The sequence below is a fragment of the Oxyura jamaicensis genome, chromosome 5, assembly GCF_011077185.1.
Source record: "Oxyura jamaicensis isolate SHBP4307 breed ruddy duck chromosome 5, BPBGC_Ojam_1.0, whole genome shotgun sequence".
Lineage (NCBI taxonomy): Eukaryota > Metazoa > Chordata > Aves > Anseriformes > Anatidae > Oxyura > Oxyura jamaicensis.
Genome location: NC_048897.1, coordinates 33847601 through 33871299, shown reverse-complemented (window position 1 = coordinate 33871299; position 23699 = coordinate 33847601). Strand labels below are relative to the sequence as shown.

Genomic DNA, 23699 nt, shown 5'->3' with positions numbered 1-23699 from the left:
TAAAATAACCCAGAATTAGCTTTTAGTATTTTAAAATTTTGCATGTCTGAAACCCTCAAACCAAACAAAACTCTTGTTTTTCCAGCACCTTCATCTACTCAAGCATGAAAATTCATCAAATACTGCCCCATTAGAAAATACATGTTGTAATACAAATGGAAATATTTGACTAACTACAAATATTAAACTGTTCACTTAATTAATTCTGTTATTTATTAGATTAATTCAACATTTGTACTGCATTAGATTTCCCAGACATTAGATTTCCCAGATCTGCCCTGGGAAGAAACTGTAAAAAATATGTAGCACCTAGTTTAAATTATCATTTATTGCATAAACTAGATTTTACCCCAGAGTCTCACACTTTTTGGTTACACTTGATCATTTCTATTCACAATAGACTACTGAACAACTCCACCTTACATACAAGTCCTGAGTATTATTTTTTCCCTAGGATAAGTACAAGGCCTGATGGTTCTTTCTTCACTTTTACTGTATCCTGAACTTTGAATCTACTCCCTCCATCCCTATGGTTGCACTCTGCTGTCTCATGGACTACTGCACTCAGGCTTTAAGAAATCTATGGTAAGAACAGTAAGAAGGGAACTGACCTCATGGACAATGAGGTCAGCCAATGGTGATATGGCAATAGAAATTTATTTTTGTCTTTTCAGTGTCTATAAAGATAATTCCTTGTGATCATCTCCATAGCAAAGATTTTTTTTTCACCACAATTTAAAAACTCTATCTTAGGAGAATATTTCAAGAGTCATTTAATAAATGTTACAGTTCACTGAATCTTGAATTGCTGCTGCAGTCAGTTTTCATTATGTTGTTTTCTTTTGACTTTAAATTTCCAACCCATTCCACTTCAGAAGCACACAACAGCCTTCTTCTGAACTGAGAAACAGAGTTTATTGATATAACTGTATAAGGAAAAAAAGCTTAAAGATTACCAAATGCTGTAACTATTAAGGAGCTGTTTACGAAGCATTTTGTAAAAAGCTAAGAATAGTATATATATTTTCTGTTGGTATCAGTTAAGAAAGCAAATTTTCACAAATCTGACTTGTGCAGATGTTTCATATATCTGCAAAATCAAGAAATGTTTATTTTCCATGACAAGGATTTACAGAACCTCAAAACAGTCTAAAAAAGGTGATTATATTTTGAAAACTGGACCTTGTCAGGAAGTGGTTTAAGGAAATATAAATGACCTGCCTTCATCAACAACTATTATGGAAAGATTTCACATGTACTACAGATAGACTACTGTTAAATGCTGATTTACCAAAATAGGGACGAGAAGTACGTAGCACAATCTCACTTCCTCAAAATCTTAACTTTAAACATGTGCTTTTGTGTTCTGCTGGAGTCAGCCCTTGCACATCCTCATGTTGACAGGATAAACGTTAAAGAGTCACAAAAAAAATCTAACAAATTAAGTAGTAAAGCTGCAAATAGCATAGAAGCCTATCAGCCACACTTAATCAGTAGCCAAAATTTTAGAGTATGAAAAATACATTGTTTTACTCAAGAAATAAAAAGTGGTTATATCTGCAAAAAGCCCATCTTTTGTTAACAGATTTTATTCTACTGAAGATTCTGTAATCCAGCCAGGGCCCCAGTACCCTACCTAAGCTAATGAGAAGCAATGATAAGTGGGATTCTGCAAAATCCCGTGCTCCTGACTGACGTAGACACAGTGAAAGCACTTATAGTGCATTTATTGCAATTTAAATCTCTATATGATAATGAGCTGTTGTCACATGCTAAAATCAGACCAGTTCTCTCTTGATTTCAAGAAAGCATATGATCTGCCTGGATCTAAAGAAAGTATCATAGATTATTTTTATGGAGTCCTTCTGAGCTTGTTTTGAAATAAAAACTAATGTGGCAATATATACAGCAATTACTATCCCCACTTAATGAAAATCATTAATTTAATGAAAATCACTAGATTTCTTTATAATGTGTTCAGCATAATGGAAAAAAAAAGATGGTCTTAAGACTGTTGAAGACCTCAATCTTCTACTACAGAAATAGTGCAGATTTCTCCTCTGGTGTTACCTATTATCCCTGATATGTAAGTCAGAGTCCAATAGGTGGAAGAATATTTTGTTCTTACATTTATTTCTGACAACTACTAATAAGAATAACAGTTTCATAAAAATACTGGCATATGCTCACTATGATCTGCTCTAAAGCTCTTAACAGCCTCAGCTCACACCCAAGCGTTCTTTAAAGACCAGGGTGACCTGTTCAGGCCTACTGATGCTGGAGAGGCTGTACCTGACACCACGGACCCCTCTGCTGGCCACTGCTCAAAGGGCCCATTGCCTTGCTCCACCTGCGCAGGATGGAGCGCACACTCTGAATGCGCTTCTAAATTATCAAGTTAAGAGTCTATTAACGGCTGCAAAGAAAGTTCAAATGGGATTGTGAAATTTCAGAAAACAGCAGCCAGAAGAGGTTCACTTCCTACAGGAAAGAGAGCAAGAACAGGCTGTAATTGCTGGCCACTATTGTTTCTAATCAGAGGACCACTAAGTGCCTATAATTGCTGCCAGCTGCTCAGCAGAGGTCAAAAAGGCAATCTGAATGTTAGGAATTACTATAGCAGAAATAAAGAACAAAACAGATAAAATTGTTTTGCCACGGTGTGGATCCTAACTGGAAAGGCAGCATATATAACACTTGAAAAAGGATGTTCCAAAGTACAGAACGGCTTCCATACAAAAATTACTCCATAGGAGCCACCAGCTCTGTGTTTCCCCATATCCTCCTTTTTGCCTTAATGGAAGGTGTGTGTGATGTTTGCCTTTTTGGCCATATTGAATCTCCCTTGTTCACAATGACCTTTCAAAGGTAATAAAGAGTGGCCTCACAATGACATCAAAAAGCTCCCTAGTACAATAATTCTTAAATATCTCTGCTCCAGGACACTCCAAAGACTCAGTACACACACTTGTCCCACAGGAGGTAATGACGTAAGCTGTTTTCAACTCAGTCCCCTTTGTCAGAAAGGAAATGCCCACCAAAACAGTGTAAAAGACTGTGTTAAAAAATGCAGTTTTGTCTTTAGCCATCTAATTACAGAGTTTCCACAAATGGTAATACAAACTAGAACTATACAAAATAAAATTTTCTTACCAAACTTCTCTGCAATGGCAAAATTCCTTTCCCTTCCTCCACAAGGACAAGATGCAAGGTGAATGATGCAAGGCAAATGCACAAGATGCATAGCTTAACACAGCTATGAGGAAATAATTTTATTCCTTTATTGGTAAATTCAGTTAACAAGAAAACATTCAAGGATGTCTTCAGAGGCTATTGCCATTACAATATTTTGTCATACCTGAACATGGCTCCATAGATGCAACTAAGGCTGAGACAATCCTGATGACAATTCTTAAATTTGTGTAGTTCACAACAAAATGTTTGCTCCAAATATAATTTTGAACACATGTATCTATATAGAGTGCAAAATCACAACTCTGTGCCACGGCATTAATTTTTTACTACAGATCCACAAGAAAATGTTCATCCTCTCCACGAAACTTAAGTATTCTTTTCCTACTTAGCCCTTCTTTCTCACCACTTCCATGTATTACAGATTTGTTCAGCTCTTTTTGTTCATTTTCTTGATTTCCCTATGAGTCAGACATATGGATTAAAAAGTAGTTACAGTACAGAAGCCATCCTCCTAGACTGTGACAATGCTACGGTGGGTTGTATTTCCAACAAAGACCAGCTTTAAAGAAATCTTTGCAGGTTTATTTGGGAATAAGGAGGGAATTTGATTGGAATCTGACCAGTTGAACAGGGACTATAGAACAGCATGCATTAGTTAATAATTTTCTTTAAATTTCAAATGTAAAGAAACTTCTTGCAATTCCATATGAACAAAAAAAGTAACGTGGCTTTGTGAGACAAAGAAAGCCACTCTGTGCTGAGATCGTATGTGTAGAATGGAAACAGGCTTTAAAAATCTTAGAGGCCTTTATAAGCAGTCAGAAATACTTCAGAATTCAGAAAGATCTCTCAAATCCACTCTTTCATACATATGACAAACATTAAAAGCCCATATGAAAATGTAAAGAAACCTTCATTATAATAATGTTAAGATTCACCAGAGGTCTTTTAGAAATAAAATTACACAGGAAATTACTTCAGAACTGCTTGAATTTCTGCTGAAAACAAACACAAATAGTAATTCTGGCTTCATATTACCTTAGTGTATAGGACTTTCATTTATAAATTACAGTAGTGCCAGAGCCCTACCTTAGGAGAAGGAAAAAAAAAACTTTTATAGAAATCTGCATGTATTATATATGCAAATATACCGTTTTCTACAGTCTTACAGGTGCCATGCCTCCTCAACCCCCTATTTATCTATACCTATCTGTAGTCCTTTGTTATTTCCAAAGCCAGGAACCATCTACGTCCTGTCCTTGTACAATGCCTGCAGTTACAGGGGTTTGATCCACAAAATTAAAATCTTAGATGAAGAGCCAAAGACAGCAAACATGGCACTGCAATTAGGTGATAAGGCTGATAATATGCAAGTAAATAAATTTAGGGTTTGAGGCCAATCAAAGAGAGAATATTCAGTAATTCCTAAACTAGTATATTTATTTGTATTTTCTCTTAGATTTTCCTTAAGAAATAGCTTTAACTGTTACACGCATAAATGTTTGTGTCAAGATTTTACATATCAAAAACAAGTTTATGTAATTATCTCCTCATGAGGGAGACACTTCAGTATACAAGGAAAAGTTAGTTCTCCCCTTGGAGAAAAAAAGTCTAGTTCATTTCCAAGATTGTGACAGTTTGGATAAACACACTGCAAGCAACTTATTAATTAATATAGAAAACAAAGGATAAGAGTAAATGAAGTTCCACAAGGATCTGCATAAAGGCTTATGCTGTTTAATACGTTCATAAATGACCTAGAAAAGGGGGCAAACAGTAAGGTAACAATGTTTACTCATGCTAGAAAGTTATGGTAGCAATGCTAGGAGCTGACTGTGAGGAATTTCAGAAGGCTCTTATAGGACTGACTGGCTGGAAAATAAAAGGGTAAATGAAACTTGGTGCAAGAAGATGTAACTGGGGAAATTTAATTCTTCTGTTGCATATATAAAAAAATGACAGGCTCAGAGCTCATCATTTTCACTCCAGAACAGGTTTTGGCATTATGTTAGAGTCACAAAAACATGGATTCAGTGCTTAGGAACAGTCAGAAATACCAAATACAAATATTAGGAAATACTGGGAAAGGGATAGAGAACATACTTATGCCACTGTAGAAATGCAGGGTTTGCCTGAACCTTGAATACCTTCAAAAACAAGAACAAAATGCCGTATGTATGAAGCCAAAGAAAACCAAGTTGAGAAAGTTAGGAAAAACAAACTAACAAAACCAACAACAAAATCAAAGAGAAATCTTTCATCATACAACAGGAAGTAGAGCTGTAAAATTCCTTGTCAAAAGACATTATGGGCACGAGGTGAAATGGACATGCAGTTGAAAGAGAGATCTACTAAGAATCAATGAATAGGCAAAAAATGGTGGTGGAGGTAAGGGATGCCATCGCTTGACAGGCTTGAGAGGTGGGCCTGTGTGAACCTCATGAAGTTCAACAAGGCCAAATGCAGAGTTCTGCATCTGGGTCAGGACAATCCAAGCACAGATGCAGGCTGGGCATAGAACAGATTGAGAGCAGCTGTGAGGAGAAGGACCTGGAGGTGTTGGTTGATGAGAAGCTCAACATGAGCTGGCAATGTGTGCTTGCAGCCTAGAAAGCCAACCATATCCTGGGCTGCATCAAAAGCAGTGTGGCCTTATTCTCTCCCTCTACTCTGCTCTCATGAGCTCCCGCCTGCAGCATTGCCTTCAGCTCTGGGCCCCCAGCACAGAAAGGACATGGACCTATTTAAACGAGTCAAGAGGAGGGCCATGAAGATGATCAAGGGGCTGGAGCACCTCTCCTATGGACAGGCTGAGGTAATTGGGGTTGTTTAGTCTAGAGGAGACTGGGGAGACCTTATAGTGGCTTTCCAGTATCTGAATGGGGCCTACAGGATAGCTTGGGAGGGACTCTTTTTCAGGGGGTGTAGTGATAGGATACGGAGTAATGGTTTTAAACTGAAAAAGGGTAGATTTAGATTAGATATAAGGAAGAAATTCTTCACTATGAGGGTGGTGAGGAACTGGAACAGGTTCCCCAGAGAAGCTGTGGATACCCTATCCTTGGAGGTGTTAAAGGCCAGGCTGGATGGGGCTTTGAGCAACCTGGTCTGGAGAGAGTTGTCCTTGCCCATTGCAGGGGGGTTGGAATTTGATGGTCTTTAAGATCCCTTCCAATCCAAACCATTCTATGGTTCTGTGAATGAACAGGCTCAGAAAATTCCCTCAACTGAAATAGTTCAAATCTGGTAAAGTATTAACACGTGCTTGACCTGTTCGTATCTTTCTGGTCTATCTGTGGTTCCTCTCAAGTAGAGGATAGTTGGTGAAATGGGTCCTTGGTTTCAATCAGCAGGGTTATTCTTATGTTCTTACTGTCATAGCTGTAACCTAATAAAATCAGTGTTTCTGGTTTAGAGGAAAATAACTTCACTCCTATAACTCCAAAAAATCTATTTAGGTAAGTAATGGAATTTTTGCTAATTCCATCCCATAGCAGCTAGAAATAGTTAAATGTTTGGTTGTTGTTTGTTTTATTTTTTCCAGGAAAAATATATTTCTTCCTGACCTCTCTTCATGTGTCATTTTACATCTAGCAACATCAATTCTACTCATAGTACCTAAACAGTACAGATACTGGTACATGTTGGAACATCATATGTCAGGATAATTGTCGATTACTTGGAAAGAATCAAAAGAAAAGCATTAGGAAGACAGTCAAGTAATGGAGAAGACTGCTGAGGGGAACCTGTAAGGACTTCATCTCTGAATGTTTTTCAGAACATAATATCTTCTGGAAATAACATGAAGATACATGATTCTGCACAGGGACAAGAAGAACATCTGGCTCATGAATCCCCTTATTGTTAGAGGTAAAGAGAGTATTAGAGGAAAAGTGTAATATTCACTTCTCTTTTTCTTATACTCTTCTTAGCACCTACTTATGGACCCTACCAGGAGCAGGACAGTGGACCTTTGGCCTGACCAAGTACAACCATTCCTCTGTTCTTAAAAGGATTTCCTTCTGAGGTACTTTTAAACAATATTTTTTCCATGGGTTAATGATGTCATAGGCTAATTTTCAAATAATTCAGTTACAAGAGGAAGGTGGACAGGAAACCTGAAAATTTGAGGAGACAGAAAAATGGACATGTGATCAACTCTTAGTGAAAGTGCCTTTCAGTGACAATGTTGTTATACTGAACTTCTGTTTTTGTGATGAAGGGAATCATTATCTTTGTGAGAAGAAAAACTTATCTCAAAGATAAGAAGATTTGAAAGTTTCAGTTAGCATTTATTAATAGATTTTTAGATTCTGTGATTTAAAAATATATATATTTTTTATTTTTAAGGAATATTCAGATTTAGACTCTAGTGTTTCTAGTCAATAAATGATTCTTAAATACTAGCACCATCTTGTTTTTATTAAGCACTATCTTGTTTTTAATTAAGTTGGTAAGTGAAAATTTTCATTTGAGGAGCTGAATAGAGTAAAACAGTTTGAAAGAGGAAGAAGATGAGGGGAAGATATTGTGTGCAATCCCTACAGTAAGAGCAGCTATTGTCAGATACAAGAATAAAGGAAAGTAGACGCTCTGATGTGCTGAATGGGTGATGATTTACGTAACTCAAGCAGATAACAAATTTTATGTGAATTGTAAATTACAAAGACAAGACACTGATAAACAGTGGTTGCGTAAACAATAAATTTGGTAAACTGAACACATGTAGACCATATACACTAAAAATAGATGAGCAGAAAAAAATGTAAGTACAGTGAACTGCAAATTCTTTGTACGTATTTAGCAGACACTACTCTCAATAAAAAAGACTATGAAAAAAACTTAAGGGATATACTCAACTGATGACTGATTGGCACTCTATGCCCAAAAATGCTTCATAGAACATATGGGTAGTTCAATTTTAATACTCATAGCTGAAAAATGAGATAGAAGTATTGCAGACAGTATGTAAAAGGATCACAGGGTTAAACAAATCATTGAACAAACATGCCTTAGAGTGTAAGATACCAAATCTTAACTTTCCCAATTTATCAAAACAAAAAGGAGCAATTGGATCACAAAGTTAACTGTGAGAATGCAGGACACTTTCATCTAACAGGTAAAGATTCCACAAAATCTAGTGGTGTAAAGATACAGTTGCACAGATTCCATCTTCTGGGAGAAAGGATTTATCCCAGCTAGTTGCTCCAGGGTAGTTCTGGCACTGTCCTTATGTGCAGTTCAATGCATCAGAATAAGAAGCCTGAATTTCTTGAAGTCAGTGCAGAGTGGTTGGTGCCTCCAGAGTGGCAATTAAAAGTGAATAAATTCAATACCTAAATACACTTCTCCACTTTGTACCACACAGCAATAACCATAAACACAGAAAGAAGCAAGGATATTTGACCATTGGAACAAATTGTCAAGAATTGTATGTGACTATTGTTATTATTACTTTAAAACCTACAATGTAAGTTTTTTTCTAACAACCAAAATTAAAAAAAAAAAAGAGAGAGAGAGAGAAAGACCTCTAAGTAACTGTAACAATTGAGATGTTTTATGCTTTTATCATACAGAATGTCAGACTAGATGATCCCATGAACCCTCATGGCATTAAAATCTATGTATCTACAACTTACTAAGAAAGGAAAACAAATTAAATTAACAAAGAAGCACCTACTATTTTATAATAGTATATTTTATCACATGACTGTTCACAGACAGTTTCACTTAAACAGTTTCTTTTTAAAGAATTATGCTACACTTGTGACCTTCCATTGTTCTGGAGCCATAGCTGACTTAAACACTAAGCTCCATTCTACTGTACATAATTCAGCAATTTTGTATTTTAATATTTCTGGAATTCTTACTTTAGTACTGTCTGGTTCAGGGAATTTAATTCCATTCTTTTTTTTTCCCAGTTTGTTTCAAACAAGCTTTATACTGATAGTTCAAGCTTGATAGAAGTTTTTCCAGACATTCTCTTTTGTGTTTGAACAAATATATTGAGTTTTTAAGATTTGACATGTTTCTCCTCAAAATCCTTTTTGTATTATATTACTTTCATTTCCCAGAGATTCCCTTATTTGGACATGACTTCCGTTTTCCGAAGGATGCCCTAATAGCTTCCTCCAGTCGGCTCTTTCACCATGTCGGTGTGTTTTCTGTTCTTTCAGAATTTCAGTACTTCATCATTAAAATTGAGGTAATAATTATGTGCTTATGTTGCAAGGTTATTTATGAAGCTGCATTTATGAGACTCCGTACTCAGTTCTGAAGTAATGAAGTGTACAAAAAGATCATGATAGAATTACCTCAAGTCACAATATTACCTCAAGTCACTGTCTGAATTTCAGACAGTTCCTAAGACAAAGACGAGAAAAATATTTTAAAACAGTTTTAAAACACCATCTTCTTCAGTTTTACTTGTAGCTTCTGTGAGCTCAAAATGTTCTGAACTATTCATTAAGCTTATAAAAAAATTCAGGCACCAGTGATGCAGTTATCACAGGTAAAACTGTTAAGTCCCTACTCATTTTGTTCTGCAGTTCAAAAAAGCATTTTATCAGTATTTATAAACACTTGACATACTAGTTCAATATATAACATTGTAAATGTGTAAAATATGTTACACAGTTATCATATCTCTTTTATCAAAAGCTGACAGTTACAAATGTAACTACACAGATGAGCTGACTCACTACACCTTGTTATCCTGGTGTCCATGTGCTCACCCTTACCAACATAACAAACACCACGTACATCCGGGCTCCTTGTCCCTGAAGGGTGAGCAACCTTGCATCTATCAAAGAGCGGTGTCCTGCATATGGCCAATATCCTAGAGCAGATGCAGAATGGTAGCTTAAAGCCCCATGTAAAGAGCATATTCCTAAAGACTGTACTGTCTTTGTGTCTATTTATCTGGCAGCTCCACTCTCTCCCCTAGCTACCTTTTGTATAATTTCTACCAAAATTGATTATGGTGATGTGAAAATAGCATCTGGGTAGAGGACAGAAACTTACTTATCATCCCTTCTGTTAAAAAAAAACGGGGGGTGGGAAGCAGGGAAGGTTCTATCCTTCTATTCTGTGGGGAACAATCATTCAGCACTCACACAGATTTGATCTAGCCTCAGGAGATGCTGCCTTTTGTCAGGTCACATTGATACAGGTTTTAGGAGGCAGGTGAGGCTGCTTTCACAAACATTTATGGGAGGAAATACAGGACACTGCTGTTAACTTGCAATAGAAGGTATGGGGAGGAGCTGAGATATTGTCAGCAAGCTAAAGGGACATAACATGGGCCTGAAGATGTTGCGGATGCAAGCTGCTGAAGTGAGGGCAATGTCACATTTTCAGCAACAACAACAAAAAGAAGTAAGTTTTTGCAAGTTCAGTTACCCTTATGGAACACATTGCCAAAGGATATTATGGATGTTGAAATGGGCTCAAGAGACAACTGAGTAAGTACATAGAGGAGCAATGGTCAAAACTACGCTTACTTTAGAAAGTTCCCCCGGGGAAAAAGTAATGGAAAGTTGGGACACTATTCACGGGAAGTACCACTTATCTTTTCCATATGCAGATACCTGAGGAAAATTAAGAGAAGAGAAACCCTGGAGACAGGATATTGCATCAGATTAGGGCCGTTGGACTGATTTAGTATGGCTGTTCTGAAGTACAGGAAAACACAGTAGTACACCATCCAGGGTACTGAGAATATTGGGGCTGGGAAGAGGAGCTGAATTTATTTTAGTAAGTGAATGGAGGTGATCTAGAGCACAAACAAGGAAAACTTTATTTGTTTTATTGCCAAAGAAAAAACTAACAGCAACCAATAATAGACTCATAAAATGAAAATCATTCAGAACTCTGTTGAGATGATGCTGGGATACTCAGACACCATCTGCAAATTTCATCATCATGATGCCAAGAAAGATATTGCTTTCAATATATTACTTGAAAAAATACTTCAAGCATTACGATGCAAACATATATTTGGACAAAGGTTCAGTGATGGTTTGGTGATCTACAAATTTAAGTTATTAGCAGTCATTAACCCCCATGTCCTAGTAGATTTGCTGACACTGAATGGCCAGGATCTCCCATGGCACGTTCCACCAAACAGGGAAGAGGTTAGAGCACCAACCACTGCTCTGCTCCAGCACTGTGCTGGTGAAAGTGAAGAGCACTGCCAGCTGTGGGGCTGGGACAGGGGTTCCATCATTACTGTGCACATACTGCCACTGCCTGAAGGAAGAGGAAGGACAGGCAGAGGCAGAAGCAAAGGAGGGCCAGGAAGGGGCAAAATGGGGCCAGCCCAGGCCAGGCTGCCAGCTGTGCAGAGGGGCACAAAAATATAGCTATCACAAAATTATCATCATCTAATTTCATATTGTTTTGTAATGTATTTCAATGCCACTTAGACCTGCTTTCCTACCATAGTATGGTATAGGTATATAATCCTTAACATCAGGCAACAAGACAAACTTTGCCCATAATACACAAAACCTTTTTATCTCTACTTATTTAGCTTACTCGACAGGGTGAAAATAAATAAATAAAAATCTTGTCCTGAAAAAAGGCGACAACAAAAGCAGTATCTATGCAAACACTCTTTCCTGGCTGAAGTTCATGACACTTTTCCACTAGATGAGTTGGAAATAAACATTTTTGTAATTTCTTATAAACATGGCTTGTTAAAAATAAATATATATATATATATAAGAAAATAAAAAGACCCACACTGCTCTTTTAAAGGAGGGCAGAGAAATGAGAACAGTTCTGACTGAATAATTGGAATGAAACTTTAATTGGAGTTTCAAGATCCCATGCATTGAAAAGAGCTCATCGTCTCCAAAAGCTGGCAAAGTGTTCCTAGATTCACCACAGCTGCTGAGCTTTACAAATTCTACAAAACTGAATAGCCACATAAGGAAGTTTTAAAATAGGCAATCTCAAGATTCACACATAACAAACAAGAAGCAAAGTTACTTTACCTTAAGTAACAAAGCTGCTGAATTTGGGGAAATTTTTAAATATTTTCAACATATAATATGCACATATCCACTTCACTTCAAAAGAAGGCTTCAGTTAACAGAAACTTTGATTATTTTAGAATCTTTTGTCTCTGATTCAGAGCTGTTGTCAGTTGTAAGGCAGAAGGGTGCAAAACACAACAGAAGCAGCAGCACACACCTTACAATTCCTCATGAAAATGGTTTGCATTTTATCCTCTATGTGAAAATCATTCTGAGGTGTCTGAAAACACTGAGTGGAAAACACATGAAAGTAACTGTTGTAACTCCCATTTAATATATGGAGGGAGAGAAAGTAATTTGCTAAGAGCAAGGGACTACACTATTTGACACAGTCCACCAGGCTTCAGCAGTTTGGATAATAACACAGACAGAGAATGTACACGCTTTCTTCAGAGAGAAAATAATACACTGAAGTGAAAAAAGCTTTTTTTTTAAAAAAAAAGTGCTATGTTTTTCCATATTTTGTCAGTGAATTTTCCTGTTAATTTTCAAATCAAACAGACTACACAGTGCATGTTCTACCTTTTCTAGTACATACTATAAATTACAATTTTCATTAGCTGATTTTTTTCCTTGTCTTGTAATGACTATGTTAAGGAGTACACTTCTTCAGTTTGCAAGGGTAATTCCAATTGATTCAGATGATTAAAATGCACCCAAATAATTATAAAATCATTAAGTACTTTTTCATGGAAATTAGATATTCCCTAGGTTTTGTTGTTGTTTTTTTATCAGTGGCTTATGATCTTAGTGTCCCTTACTATTTAAATTGTTGAATAAAACACTGGAAGTGCAACAGCCCAGGGCTTTACCTGTGAAGCCGTATATGGAGAGATACTTCTTGGTCCTCATACCACCATTTTTCATAGAAACCATCCAATTCCAATATGTGATCTCATTGTTTCTATTAACTACTTTAAATGCCCGTACAGAGATGTATTTCTCCTATAAACTGAAACTGCTTTATTTTCGAGCTTATCGTAGCAGATTTCAAACAATGCACTATAGACTACATATATAATGCACTATAGACTGCAATTTCAAGCTTAATAAACATTATGTACAAAAGTATAAAATAAAAAATGTTTAATTTAAGATCTTACTTATCAATAGAAATACTTGCGTAACTGCAGTCTAATTGTCCAAAAATCTCTACAGACATGCAGAAGTAATGGAAATAATATATATGAGTTTTCTCTGTCTTTTCAGATAACTGGTTAATTTGCTAAGCCTTTACTTTTAAGTGTTAAAGTGCATCTTAAGAAACTCATTCAAATAACTTCAAAAAAATTCATGGTTCTTACTTTAAAATAAAGTCCTGATAATCATTATCAAGATATAAGAATACCAACCTGTAATGTTTTTATCTTGCACTTAAATGAGTTTGAGTTTGTTTCTTTCATAAGGAAGTAGTTTACTTACAAACGAACTTTCCCTTGGAGACTAGAAACTTTTTGTAACTTATGAGACAAAGTGAAAGGCAAGGAGTGATTCAGCTGCTTAGCTAAAGCTGACTGGTGCCACTTCAGTTTCCCCACAGTATCTTGTCTCATACACCTGTATGGAACTGACAGATAGGACATGCAGCACTCTTTTGGACTGGCAGCGAGAATCCAGACAACATAGCTTAAGGTGCCTGTAACGGTACTAAACCCTATGGTTTAGTACCTGAATAGCTCTGAAATGTCTGTCACTTTGGCAAGCCCCAGATTTGCTGATCACATACTGCACAAGTTTGTTTTCCTGAAGTACTTTGTCTTTCAGATGGCATGTTGGGATTCCCAGTTCCCATGGATTCTCTTTGTCAGGATTTGGCAAAGCAGCTGAAAGTGCACAGAGGCTTTTATGAAACTATTTGCAAGGTGGTACATCCAATTCCTATTCTTTTTATATTGTGAAACTGTGTTTTTCCGTGTCCTCTCCATGCATGGGACACACAAAATCCAGCCTTCCAATCAGCTTGCTCACAAGCAGTCCAGTGACTAATTTTCCCATATGCTACCCAGAACTTGTAAAGTCAAGCATCTCTTCACATCCCTGTAAGGTTTGAGGGACACTTTCTTTGGGTCTGCTAGACACGCACAGATTGTGTGCGCTGCCGTTCCTGCTCTGCTGTGCTGCCTAGCTAAGTTACAGCACTTCCCACCTTGCCACTTCCTTCTCTCCTCTCCCAGGGCATTAGCTCAGAGCATCTGCTGCTTGCAAAGTACAAATACGACAGGCTTAAACCACCACAATGAACTCACAGGGTCTGAGTGTGCTCCGGCAGGCTGGGGATGAAGTGGATGTCCCTGCAGGTGATTTTGTAGTCGTCCCAGTCGGAACACTCGCAGAAGGCTGACGGGCACCGCTCCGTGCCCTGGCTGCAAAGCACCAGCACTAGCACCAGCTGGAAGGCGACCGGCAGGCACAGCATCTTCGCTGCCCGCTCTCACCCCGGCTCTGCCCCTCGCTCCTCCGAGGGGCCGGCAGGAGACGGGCGAACCGCGGGGCGCCCGGCGCTGCCCGGCCGGGGGCGCCGCCCGGCAAAGGCGGCACCGCCCTCCGCGGGGTCGGGGAAGGTCTGGCCGCAGCCCGCGCCCTCCCCTCGGGGCACCATCCCTCTGCCTCGCCCCATCCCCAGCGCCCGGCCCGCCCCGGGGTCCCGGGGTCACCTGCCGAGGAGGAGCCGGGCCGAGAGGGGTGGCCCCAGTGGTCCGTGAGGGGCCCCTCCAGGCTCAGCCGTTCTGCCGGGCCGTGCTTCTCACCAGGTAGGAGCCCGCTAGCTGCCAGGTAGCCGTGGACTAAGTACAAAGAAGTTTAGACTAGTGTTAGAAATTGCAGCGAGCAGTTATGAAAATCACACGACAAAAGAGAGTAAGGCGGAAAGAATAACATCTCCCGAATGATCTGAAAAGATAAAATCCTTACGCCAAAAGAGAGAGGGGGAATATCTACCCTTGAGAGAAATGGGGTGGGACCGTTGCCACTTCCAGCAGCAGTCTCCTGTGGTCACTGGTAGGGACACCGGTGCGCAATGGGCATAATACAGAGGTTCCCACACAGCAGGAGTTGTACCTGGGTCTGACAGACACAGTGAAAGCTGAAAAAATCTGGTAATGTTCATTTAATTCTGGGTTTCTTATAAATAGGAGATGCTCCTCCTAAAAACAAGTATTTAAAAGTAGAGAAAGACAAAAAATAAAAAATAAATAAAAATATATAATTGAATTCAATGAGGAGCAAAGAAAGCTCATTAATATTAGCCTCAATCCTTTTATTTTATTTTTTTTCATCTAAATGCCAGCATTTTCTCCATCATGCAGATTTTGTGCGTATGTAGTTACACAACAAGAAAAATGCCAACAGAAACTCAACAAAAATGTTTGTAACTCTCTAGGGAGGAGGAAACTTAAAAAGGCAATCTACTCACAGTAAAAATTGGATGATTTTGGATAAACAGTTCCCCTTCAGCCTGATCAGCAGTATCAAAAGTACAAAAGAGTACAAAATGGCAGATGTTATTTCAGTGCAACTCTTTACCAGTAATTTAAGTCAGTTCATCCACAAATATAATTAATACCCTCAACATATGTTTTTAAGGTGAGGAAATAATACCATGCCCATGAAGAAACAAAATATAAATCCCAATCCTGCAGATCTGTTAGCACCTAGACCGTGTTTAAGTGAGGCATCCTATCAGACACATTTATCCTTTTTAGTTAAGGGTATTCTTTGGGACATCCCAGTGAGGGTAAGGCAAGCTGAAGCACCCCCCAGAGCTGGAGTGCCCTAGGCAACTTACACTGCATTGACTGTGATTCCTTTGGGAATGCTGCCTGTCCCAAATGCATTGTGCCCTAGTGGCATGTCCTTCTGGTGGACTGCTCATGTCTATAACTCACTCTGCAGCCCCAAAAGCCACCATCCACCACCACTTCATGGTGTACGTACTGATCTAGATAAGAATTAGGTAAGATGCAGCTCACTGAATGTCAAGGCAGATGAATGTATGCTGGGCACTCCAGTGAGGCACAAGCCAGGGAGAGGGTGTGATTTGGTTTTAAAGTCAAACATGAAGCTCTTTACCAGTTCTCCACTTTGGTCAGTGCTGAGGGAGGGAGACTGAGAATGGTGAAAGGCAGATCAGGTTGCTGGAGACTGCTACAAATGTGTTTGGGCTTGCTGTCTCTCACCCACCCTCCAAGGAGGCACCGTGCCAGGATCTTCTGGGCTTGCCTCTTTATCCCTTCCATGCTGTCATGGTTTCCATGATTTATACTGCTGTAGCCATGTGGCCATAATTTTAAAAAATGAAATGCAGATATGTAAAAGACCAAACAAGAAGAAAAGTTTAGTGAAGTAGAACTAGGCTTGGCTTGGGCCCTCTACCCAGAAACAGTAATCAAACACTTAGTTTCATCTAATGCTCTGTGTTATAAAATTCGGACAGTGCTTCAGCTGCCTACGGGATGTTCCTAGGATATCAAACTTCTCTGCTGGTTTTCTTGTTCTTACTGCCAAAGTAGCCAGCTTGTCCTGGGGACTCTGTATTCTATATTAGCAATCGGACATGAAAATCTCCATTCGTTTTGGCTTGGGCAAAGAAATAGTTTGGATGACACAGGATGACACAGAGGAGTACATCTAGCAAAACAAATGGATCACCAGAGGAATCTCTGTCTTCTCTTGGATCAATGCTCTTAGCTGTCATGAGTCTATTTTACACCTGATTTCCAGGCAGTGGGTAAAAGCCATAGCTGTTTCACACGGCAAATAACATTGCCTGACACTGCCAGAGGCAGCTTATCAACTTTGAGCACCAGTATTAAACTCCTATTCCAGCTTAATCTTTGTCCTCTCATAACTGATCTTGAAGACACAATGTTACTTGGTGCACACCAGAAGAGTTCTTGCCTTTCACAACAAGCAAGACCTGGTTAGCAGGAGGAGAGTGGGGAGGTGCATCCCCTCTTCAATGACAGCACTGCTGGGGTGATTTGTTGCAACCTCTTGTGTGCACTCTTGCAAACTCCTCTCCCTCACTTTTATTCTGATTTCAGCATTACTTTTTATGTACTTTTTGTGAACTAAGCAAAAGAACAATAGTTTTATTGGGGGACAGATAAGTAGTCCCAACATTTGAGTCATTTCAGTAGGCTTTCATAAACCCAACCACACTCACTCATTTGGTGTACTAAAGATATCCTTATGCTACTTTACTAATAAGCTACTCTATTAGCTACTCCATAGTAATAGGGCTTCAGGCTCTTTAACTAGAAGATGGCTAAATTGTTTCATTCTCTTTCACTCAGGGCAAAGTAATTTGAATTACATTTTATTTAGTGGGAAGAAAAGCATGCACACAGATATTGGTATTAGAAACTTTGTTATGTCAGCTGCTCTGTGGCAGCCACAGAAGTCCAGAAAGTGTTAATGGAAGGAATAAAGATCTTCCCAGCTATTACTGACAGATCCAAAATGGCAACTATAAAAGACTGCAGACCAAAGAAATGGCAAAGCTGACATTGAAGTTGTAGCTGTTCTAAGTAGATTTCAAAAGGAGTAAGAACCATAACATGGTTTCCGGACTTGAACCCGAATGACAGAAGCACTGGATTCCTCTAATTGAAGGCCTGATAGCCTTGAAGGAAACAGGACAAAACTTCTGCCTTGGGAGAGCTCCCAGTCTGGGTGTGTTGCCTCCTGGGCTTTGAGACCTGGCTTGCACGTTCAGAACTGGGAACGCTGTAAGAGTTTGGAGAGAAAAAAGGGCTGTTACTAACTGCATTGTGTTTCCATGGGCGCTTGCTTAGCTCTCAGAAAAGTTATGTTCTGAGCAAGATGACATTGTTTACATTATAGTTTCTCACATCGCTCAAAATGTATAAGGACCTTGCCAGCTAGGAGCCTGCAGTCAGAGTTTATTTCGTTCTCTCAGGGCTCTGCCCTGGCCAACCTCCCCACCCCATTGCCAGACACCCTCTGCACGGGACCCAGGGCTCCATGCCAGCTTAGGCCTGGACACCTGAACTTGGCAGGAGCTATATAAAGGTTGAACCAGGCCTGACTCCTGCGGCCCTTGCTGCTGGCTGGTTTCCCTTGGTGTGCTTGGGACCTATACAGAAGGTAGCATTGTCTCTGATCTTCTATCTGGTCCTTTCTCCTGGATGGAGCATCAGTCCAGTGATGCCACATCAGGCCAGTCTCCAGATCTCAACATCCTAGCCTTGGGCCTCAGTGAGCCCGGCCTGATATCTGGCTGATGTCCCAGCTTAGTCTCTGCCAGCACTCATCCCCAGGGAGGTGCCCAGCACCTGGGGCTGCTCTCAGCAGCCCTGCTGGGGCGATGGCACAGGCCCTGCCTGTTGGTCCTTGCCCTGCACACGTTGGCAGCCTTGCTTTGGCTTCCCATGACACCTCCTCATTCTTCTGTTCAACGTTTTCCTTAACAGGCTGGTGGACGGCAGAGCAAAAAGTACAGTTGTAAAGCTACCTATAGCCCCAGGCAGTGAGGTGTGTGAACTCTAGATCAAATTTTAAAATGACTTTGGTAGCCTAACAGGTTGTAATTCAGAAGAGAAAAATGCAAGTAACTACATGCAAGAAGACTCCTCCTGCCTGGCAGAAAAATGGGAATATCATTCAATTATTCCACTTTACTTTGAATTTATACAGTTATTTGGAATACTTTATGTGGGTTTGGGCACTAATTGCTGAGGCGAATGTAAAAATACAGAGGATTATTCAGATGGTAGTAAATATGGAAAATAGAAGGATTAGGAACATAACCTGCATTGAAGGAATTACGGGAGAGTGTTGTTTAGCATAGGCAAGATTTCAAATATTTTAGAATGTAGAAAAGAACAATAATCAGTAGTTTTCATTTCTGAAAAGTGACGACATTTAACAGCTCAGACTGACTGGCAACTTGCCATCCCATGTAGATTATTAATAAATGTTCCTTTCTTTTATGCTTAAAGATCATAGAGTATTAAAAGTATCACCCATATTTGTGAATACACAGCTATATATACATCCTAAGAACAGACATTCAAAATCCCGTATGCCTTGAGTATAACAAAATTATGTGGTTTTAAGTGATGGATATTTGCTTATGCTCCAGTCCTAATTAATACATAAAACAGAACTCAGCTGTAAAACTGCGGATTGCAATCGTTTTCCTGGTGCTTACCAACCCCCCACCCCCCTCCAGTTCCTATTATGTTAACCATGGCAGAAGTTGACAGGTATATTTTCCACTGTTACAGACACTCCCTCTAGTGACAGCCATGGTCACTCATCGTGTACTTATCTCAAGCACTGTAAGGCTCAGAATTCCTTTTTTTTTTTTTTTTTTTTTTTTTTGGGAGTTAATTTTTTAAAAAACACATTACTCTTTGCTGCCAGATCTGATATAGTATCTTGGGTATCTTTGCAGTGATTATACGTATTACATGCAAATCAGATAAACCACAACAGGTTCTTCCAAAGAAGCAATTAGTTCTAATTGCTGTTCTACATAAACTCCCCACGGGATTACAAGATGTCAACAGTTAAATCTTGTAGTATCTGTATGAGGAAGTGTTCAAAATGGGGAAATCATTAAATAAAGAGTGAAATAAAGACTTAGGATTTTTTTTTTTTTTTCTGATTAATCAACACATTTAGCCATTCTAGACATTTCTAAGATACGCCAGTTACTACCTTTTTCTATTTCAGTATTTGAAACAATTTCTGTCAGAAAAAAAAATACATTAGAGATGCTGCTTTGACATAGCATCAGTCATCAGTCCAACTGTTTGACTAGCTACACGAAGGAATGTTTTCTGGGTTCTTGAAGATTCTTGTCTCTATAACCAATTTACCTCCAACTTCAAGAACACACAGTTAATGGAATTTTATCATTTATGAGACTTAAGGAACTCGTCTGCTTCTCCTTTTGCTTTATTTCACACACACAAAAGCCATGAAAAAGCTATAAAAAAAAAAATAGTTGACTGAAGACTAAATACTTCTTTAGACCTCCCTTCAGGCAGTGATATGGATTGATAAGAGTTCCCTTGAGCTTTCTCTTATGGAGTTATCTCTGGAGCTGGATACTCCTAGCTGTCTCAGCATGTCAGTAGGTCCCCCAGCACATCCCATTTGGGCCAAGGACCTACATATGTCAAGTATGCTTTATCTGGTCTTTTTCCACCAAAGGTAAGTCTTCCATTCTCCACACTTCCTCTTGGCTTTCTTGTTCCAGATTTTCCCCTTGGTTTCTGAGGCCATGGATTCCCAAAGGCCAGTCTTGGTAGAAAAGACTGAGGTAAAGAAGGCATGTAGTACCTCTGCTTTCTCCATCCCATGTCACCAGGACCCCTGGTCCCATTCAGCAGTGGGCCTTTGTGGGAATGCAGACAAGACCTTTTCTTCTTGTCTGCATTCATCCTAAGAAGCTTTCAATTGTTTCACACCCCCAGATTATAATGCCTATACCTCTTCATCTAAAGTCAACTTTCTAGTCATCTTTGATTCCATTCTGTTCTACCTTCATCTCTTGCACAGGCCTCTATACTGAGAAATAACATCCAGCAAAAACTACTCTGCCCTCATAATTCAGACTTGAGAAGGATCTTGCACTTTTGTTTGACATGGGTCATGGCATATACCTGCTTTGGTTTGGAGACCAGCACTATTTAATAAAGAGACTTGACTCATTATTATCACACTCATACATCAAAAATGGATTTGAAGTTTAGTGACTTAGGTGACAATACATCTGGTCCATAGTGCTTTCCCTTTGTTTATGATACCTGTTCATAAAAGAACTAATTTTTCGACCTCAGTAAATGATGATTCTTTAAGCCACTTTTTTATTTACTTAGGAGTGTCTTCTCTTTTCTTTTTGATTGATTTCTTCTGAAAGAAATATCTAAACAGTCTCCTGCAAGCCACAAGAATGATGATGACCTGTCATGGATAAGTGGTGTAACACAAAAAGAGACCACTCATGACAAAGCCAATAATTTAAAAAAATTAACTTAAGCCTAAAAAAAAAAAACAAAACAAGTGTGATTTTTTTTTCTGTATTTTCCATTCTTGAGGTCTGTGTCCTGAGGCTCCCTGTACATGTATTTTTATATATAGCAATAATAATCTTCCCTTTTATTAAAAATGGATGCTCATTCTTAAGTTTGTGAGTCAAGGAGTACAACAACATTAAACAAACAGCACTAGCCTTAAGGAGAAAAAGAAAATGCTGGCCTCTCTAAAAGCAAACACTCTCAAGTGACTGTTGCAACACAGTGCCTTAGATAACAGAATGCTGGGATTTATATTTTTGATTTCATATAACATGAAAGTGTTCTGTGCTTGAAAAGTTAAACAACTTCTTTAGAAATATGTCTAGTACAGTAGCTTAATAATGTAGTTAAATCATTGATTTCTCACACATACCCTAAATTAAAGAGAAATTCTGTAGCAGTTCTATGCACTTAGATTTAATATCTTTATTACAAAAGTAAACAAATAATTCATCATTTTATTTTTTCTCCTCTGTAGATATCTTAAAATTAGTTCCTGGCTCCAGCCACATCCAGGGCACACTCCTTACCCTTTCAGCTACTCTGTGATTGCCTGAGAGACTACTGAGTCAGGAAAATAAATATGCATATGGATGAATTCTGGGAGACTATGGAGGAGCAAGCCCACTGCCAGCTGCAAAGATGTGAGGAGAGGAAAGCTTTCAGAGAGCTCACGAAGTTTCAGGGCATGTTCCCCAGAGACCTCCCATATGCAGCCTTTGAGATGAGATGAGATGAAATGAGAAGAGAAGAGAAGCAGAAGCCCTGACTCTTGCCCTGTATTTAGACTTGCCAGCACAAATTGACCATGCTGCAGTTTGCCAAGCAAAGGCCTTGGCAATGGTCATGCGCTGAAAGCCAGGGATGACATTTCTTCACTAATGCTTCAGCTCACAGTGACATGAGTTATACCATCCCATTTCTGTTCTATATCCCAGAGTAACTCACCTGCCTTCAGCTCAGGAATCGAAGATGAGCAGCAGGGGATGACTTAACAGCAGCAGGGTTGAGCATCAATTGTCAGGGCTGTTGGTGGATGCTGCCAGCGCGTGGGGCCTGTCTCAAGCGTGCTGCAAGTGTGTGGGGCCTGAAGTGTGCTGCAATTGTACAGCATGCAGTCCTGCCTGCTGCATTAGAGGCTTGTGGGGGAGTCAACAAACAGTCCTGCAGGTCAGGAACAAAGCTAGCCAGTATGGGTATCAGCCACACTTTATGACTGTGCTTAGAGGCCTGGGGTGGCTCCTTGGAGTGGATACCAAAGGCAGCATGGACCTAAGTTGGTTTAAAATAAGACTGCATGCATGTACCTTGGGCTTGAGTGCTCATTGACAGGTGACTTGTTGACAAATTTTAAGACTTTAGGACTGTTGCAAGCTCCATCCAAGTTCCACAGACACAGTCAATGTTTCCTGTGATCATTCAAAGCACTCTAAGGCTTTTCAGCACAGTAATTTGTAGCATTTTGCTCCTTTTTACTGCACACACGGGTAGTAGATACATTTATGACCAGAGAAATACCTGGCTTAAAGAAACAATTCAGGAAAAGCTGTGGGAGACAGACGGAGATATCGTCCTTGTCACAACCGTGTGCTGTTTGAGGTGGATCAGCCAGGCATCAGTCTCCTCATGCCCATGGTGTGTGGCACATACACCTGCTTTGACAGGTCAACAGGTTCTGTTTCGGCTCTTCTTGTATATTTAACTGTCATGTTTGGCAAATGTCAATGTTTATAAACGTTAACGTGCATTTTGTAAAGGTGTATCTTTTACAAATTTTTATACACACCACTCACACCGCATGAAGGGTGCAGCTCTACCCACCGCCCCCCGCTGCGGCCTCGGAAGTGCCAACGGCCGGCGGGCAGGGCGGGGCCGGCCTTCAGTCACCACCCCTGCTGCCGCCCGCCGCTCGGCTCGGCCGGCCGCGCCGCAAAGCCTCTGGGGAGCTGGAGTCCTCCGCTACGCCTCCCTCATGGCCGGCAGGCGGCTAGAGGACTACATATCCCATGGAGCCTTGCGGGAGCGCCCGGGCTCCCGGAAGGCGGCCGCGGCCGCCGGTGGCAAGGCGGCTAGTTCAAGTTGCCATAGAGGCGAGGTACGGGGAGGGAGGGGGGTGCTGCGGGGCGGGGGCTCTGCGCCTGGGGAGGACGGGGGGCTGCGCCGGGGGGGAGGGATAAAGGGAAAGGAAGGGAGCCTGGGGGGGGGGGCCCTCGGGGCTGGGGTGGGCTGTAGGATGAGGTGGGCGCACGGCGGGGAGGCTGGCATGGCGTTACCTGGGCGAGTGGTGTGGAGGGGTCGCCCTCCGTGCCCGGGTGTGGGTCGGGCAGGGGCCGTGCCTGGAGGGGAAGATGCAGCGGTGGTACCTGGAAGCACGGCGGGGGGATGTGGCCGTCTTGTACGGCCTGTCTGTCGC

At 40.2% G+C, this 23699-nt stretch overlaps 2 protein-coding genes and 1 long non-coding RNA gene across 7 annotated transcripts in view; 2 read left to right on the top strand and 1 right to left on the bottom strand.

Moving 5' to 3' along the window:
* The window catches only part of TSHR (thyroid stimulating hormone receptor), a 62645-nt gene extending 47899 nt beyond the window's left edge, over positions 1–14746 (bottom strand). For both annotated transcript variants that reach the window (XM_035328731.1, XM_035328732.1), the window contains exon 1: positions 14483–14746. In XM_035328731.1, the coding sequence (XP_035184622.1) occupies positions 14483–14652 (170 nt within the window). In that variant the 5' untranslated portion in view covers positions 14653–14746. The remainder of the gene's footprint in view (positions 1–14482) is intronic.
* LOC118168381 lies at positions 511–9410 on the top strand. Of its 2 annotated transcripts, XR_004751521.1 has the most exons (3): positions 511–626; positions 6740–7222; positions 9270–9410. It is a non-coding gene; the product is annotated as an uncharacterized LOC118168381 (long non-coding RNA). The 2 variants fall into 2 exon arrangements; XR_004751520.1 differs by lacking the exon at positions 511–626 and having other exon boundaries at positions 6339–7222.
* Positions 14747–23279: 8533 nt separating the features above from the next.
* CEP128 (centrosomal protein 128) overlaps positions 23280–23699 on the top strand; it is a 114989-nt gene continuing 114569 nt past the window's right edge. For all 3 annotated transcript variants that reach the window (XM_035328658.1, XM_035328659.1, XM_035328656.1), the window contains exon 1: positions 23280–23381. The gene's annotated coding sequence lies outside the window, so the exon portion shown is untranslated. The remainder of the gene's footprint in view (positions 23382–23699) is intronic.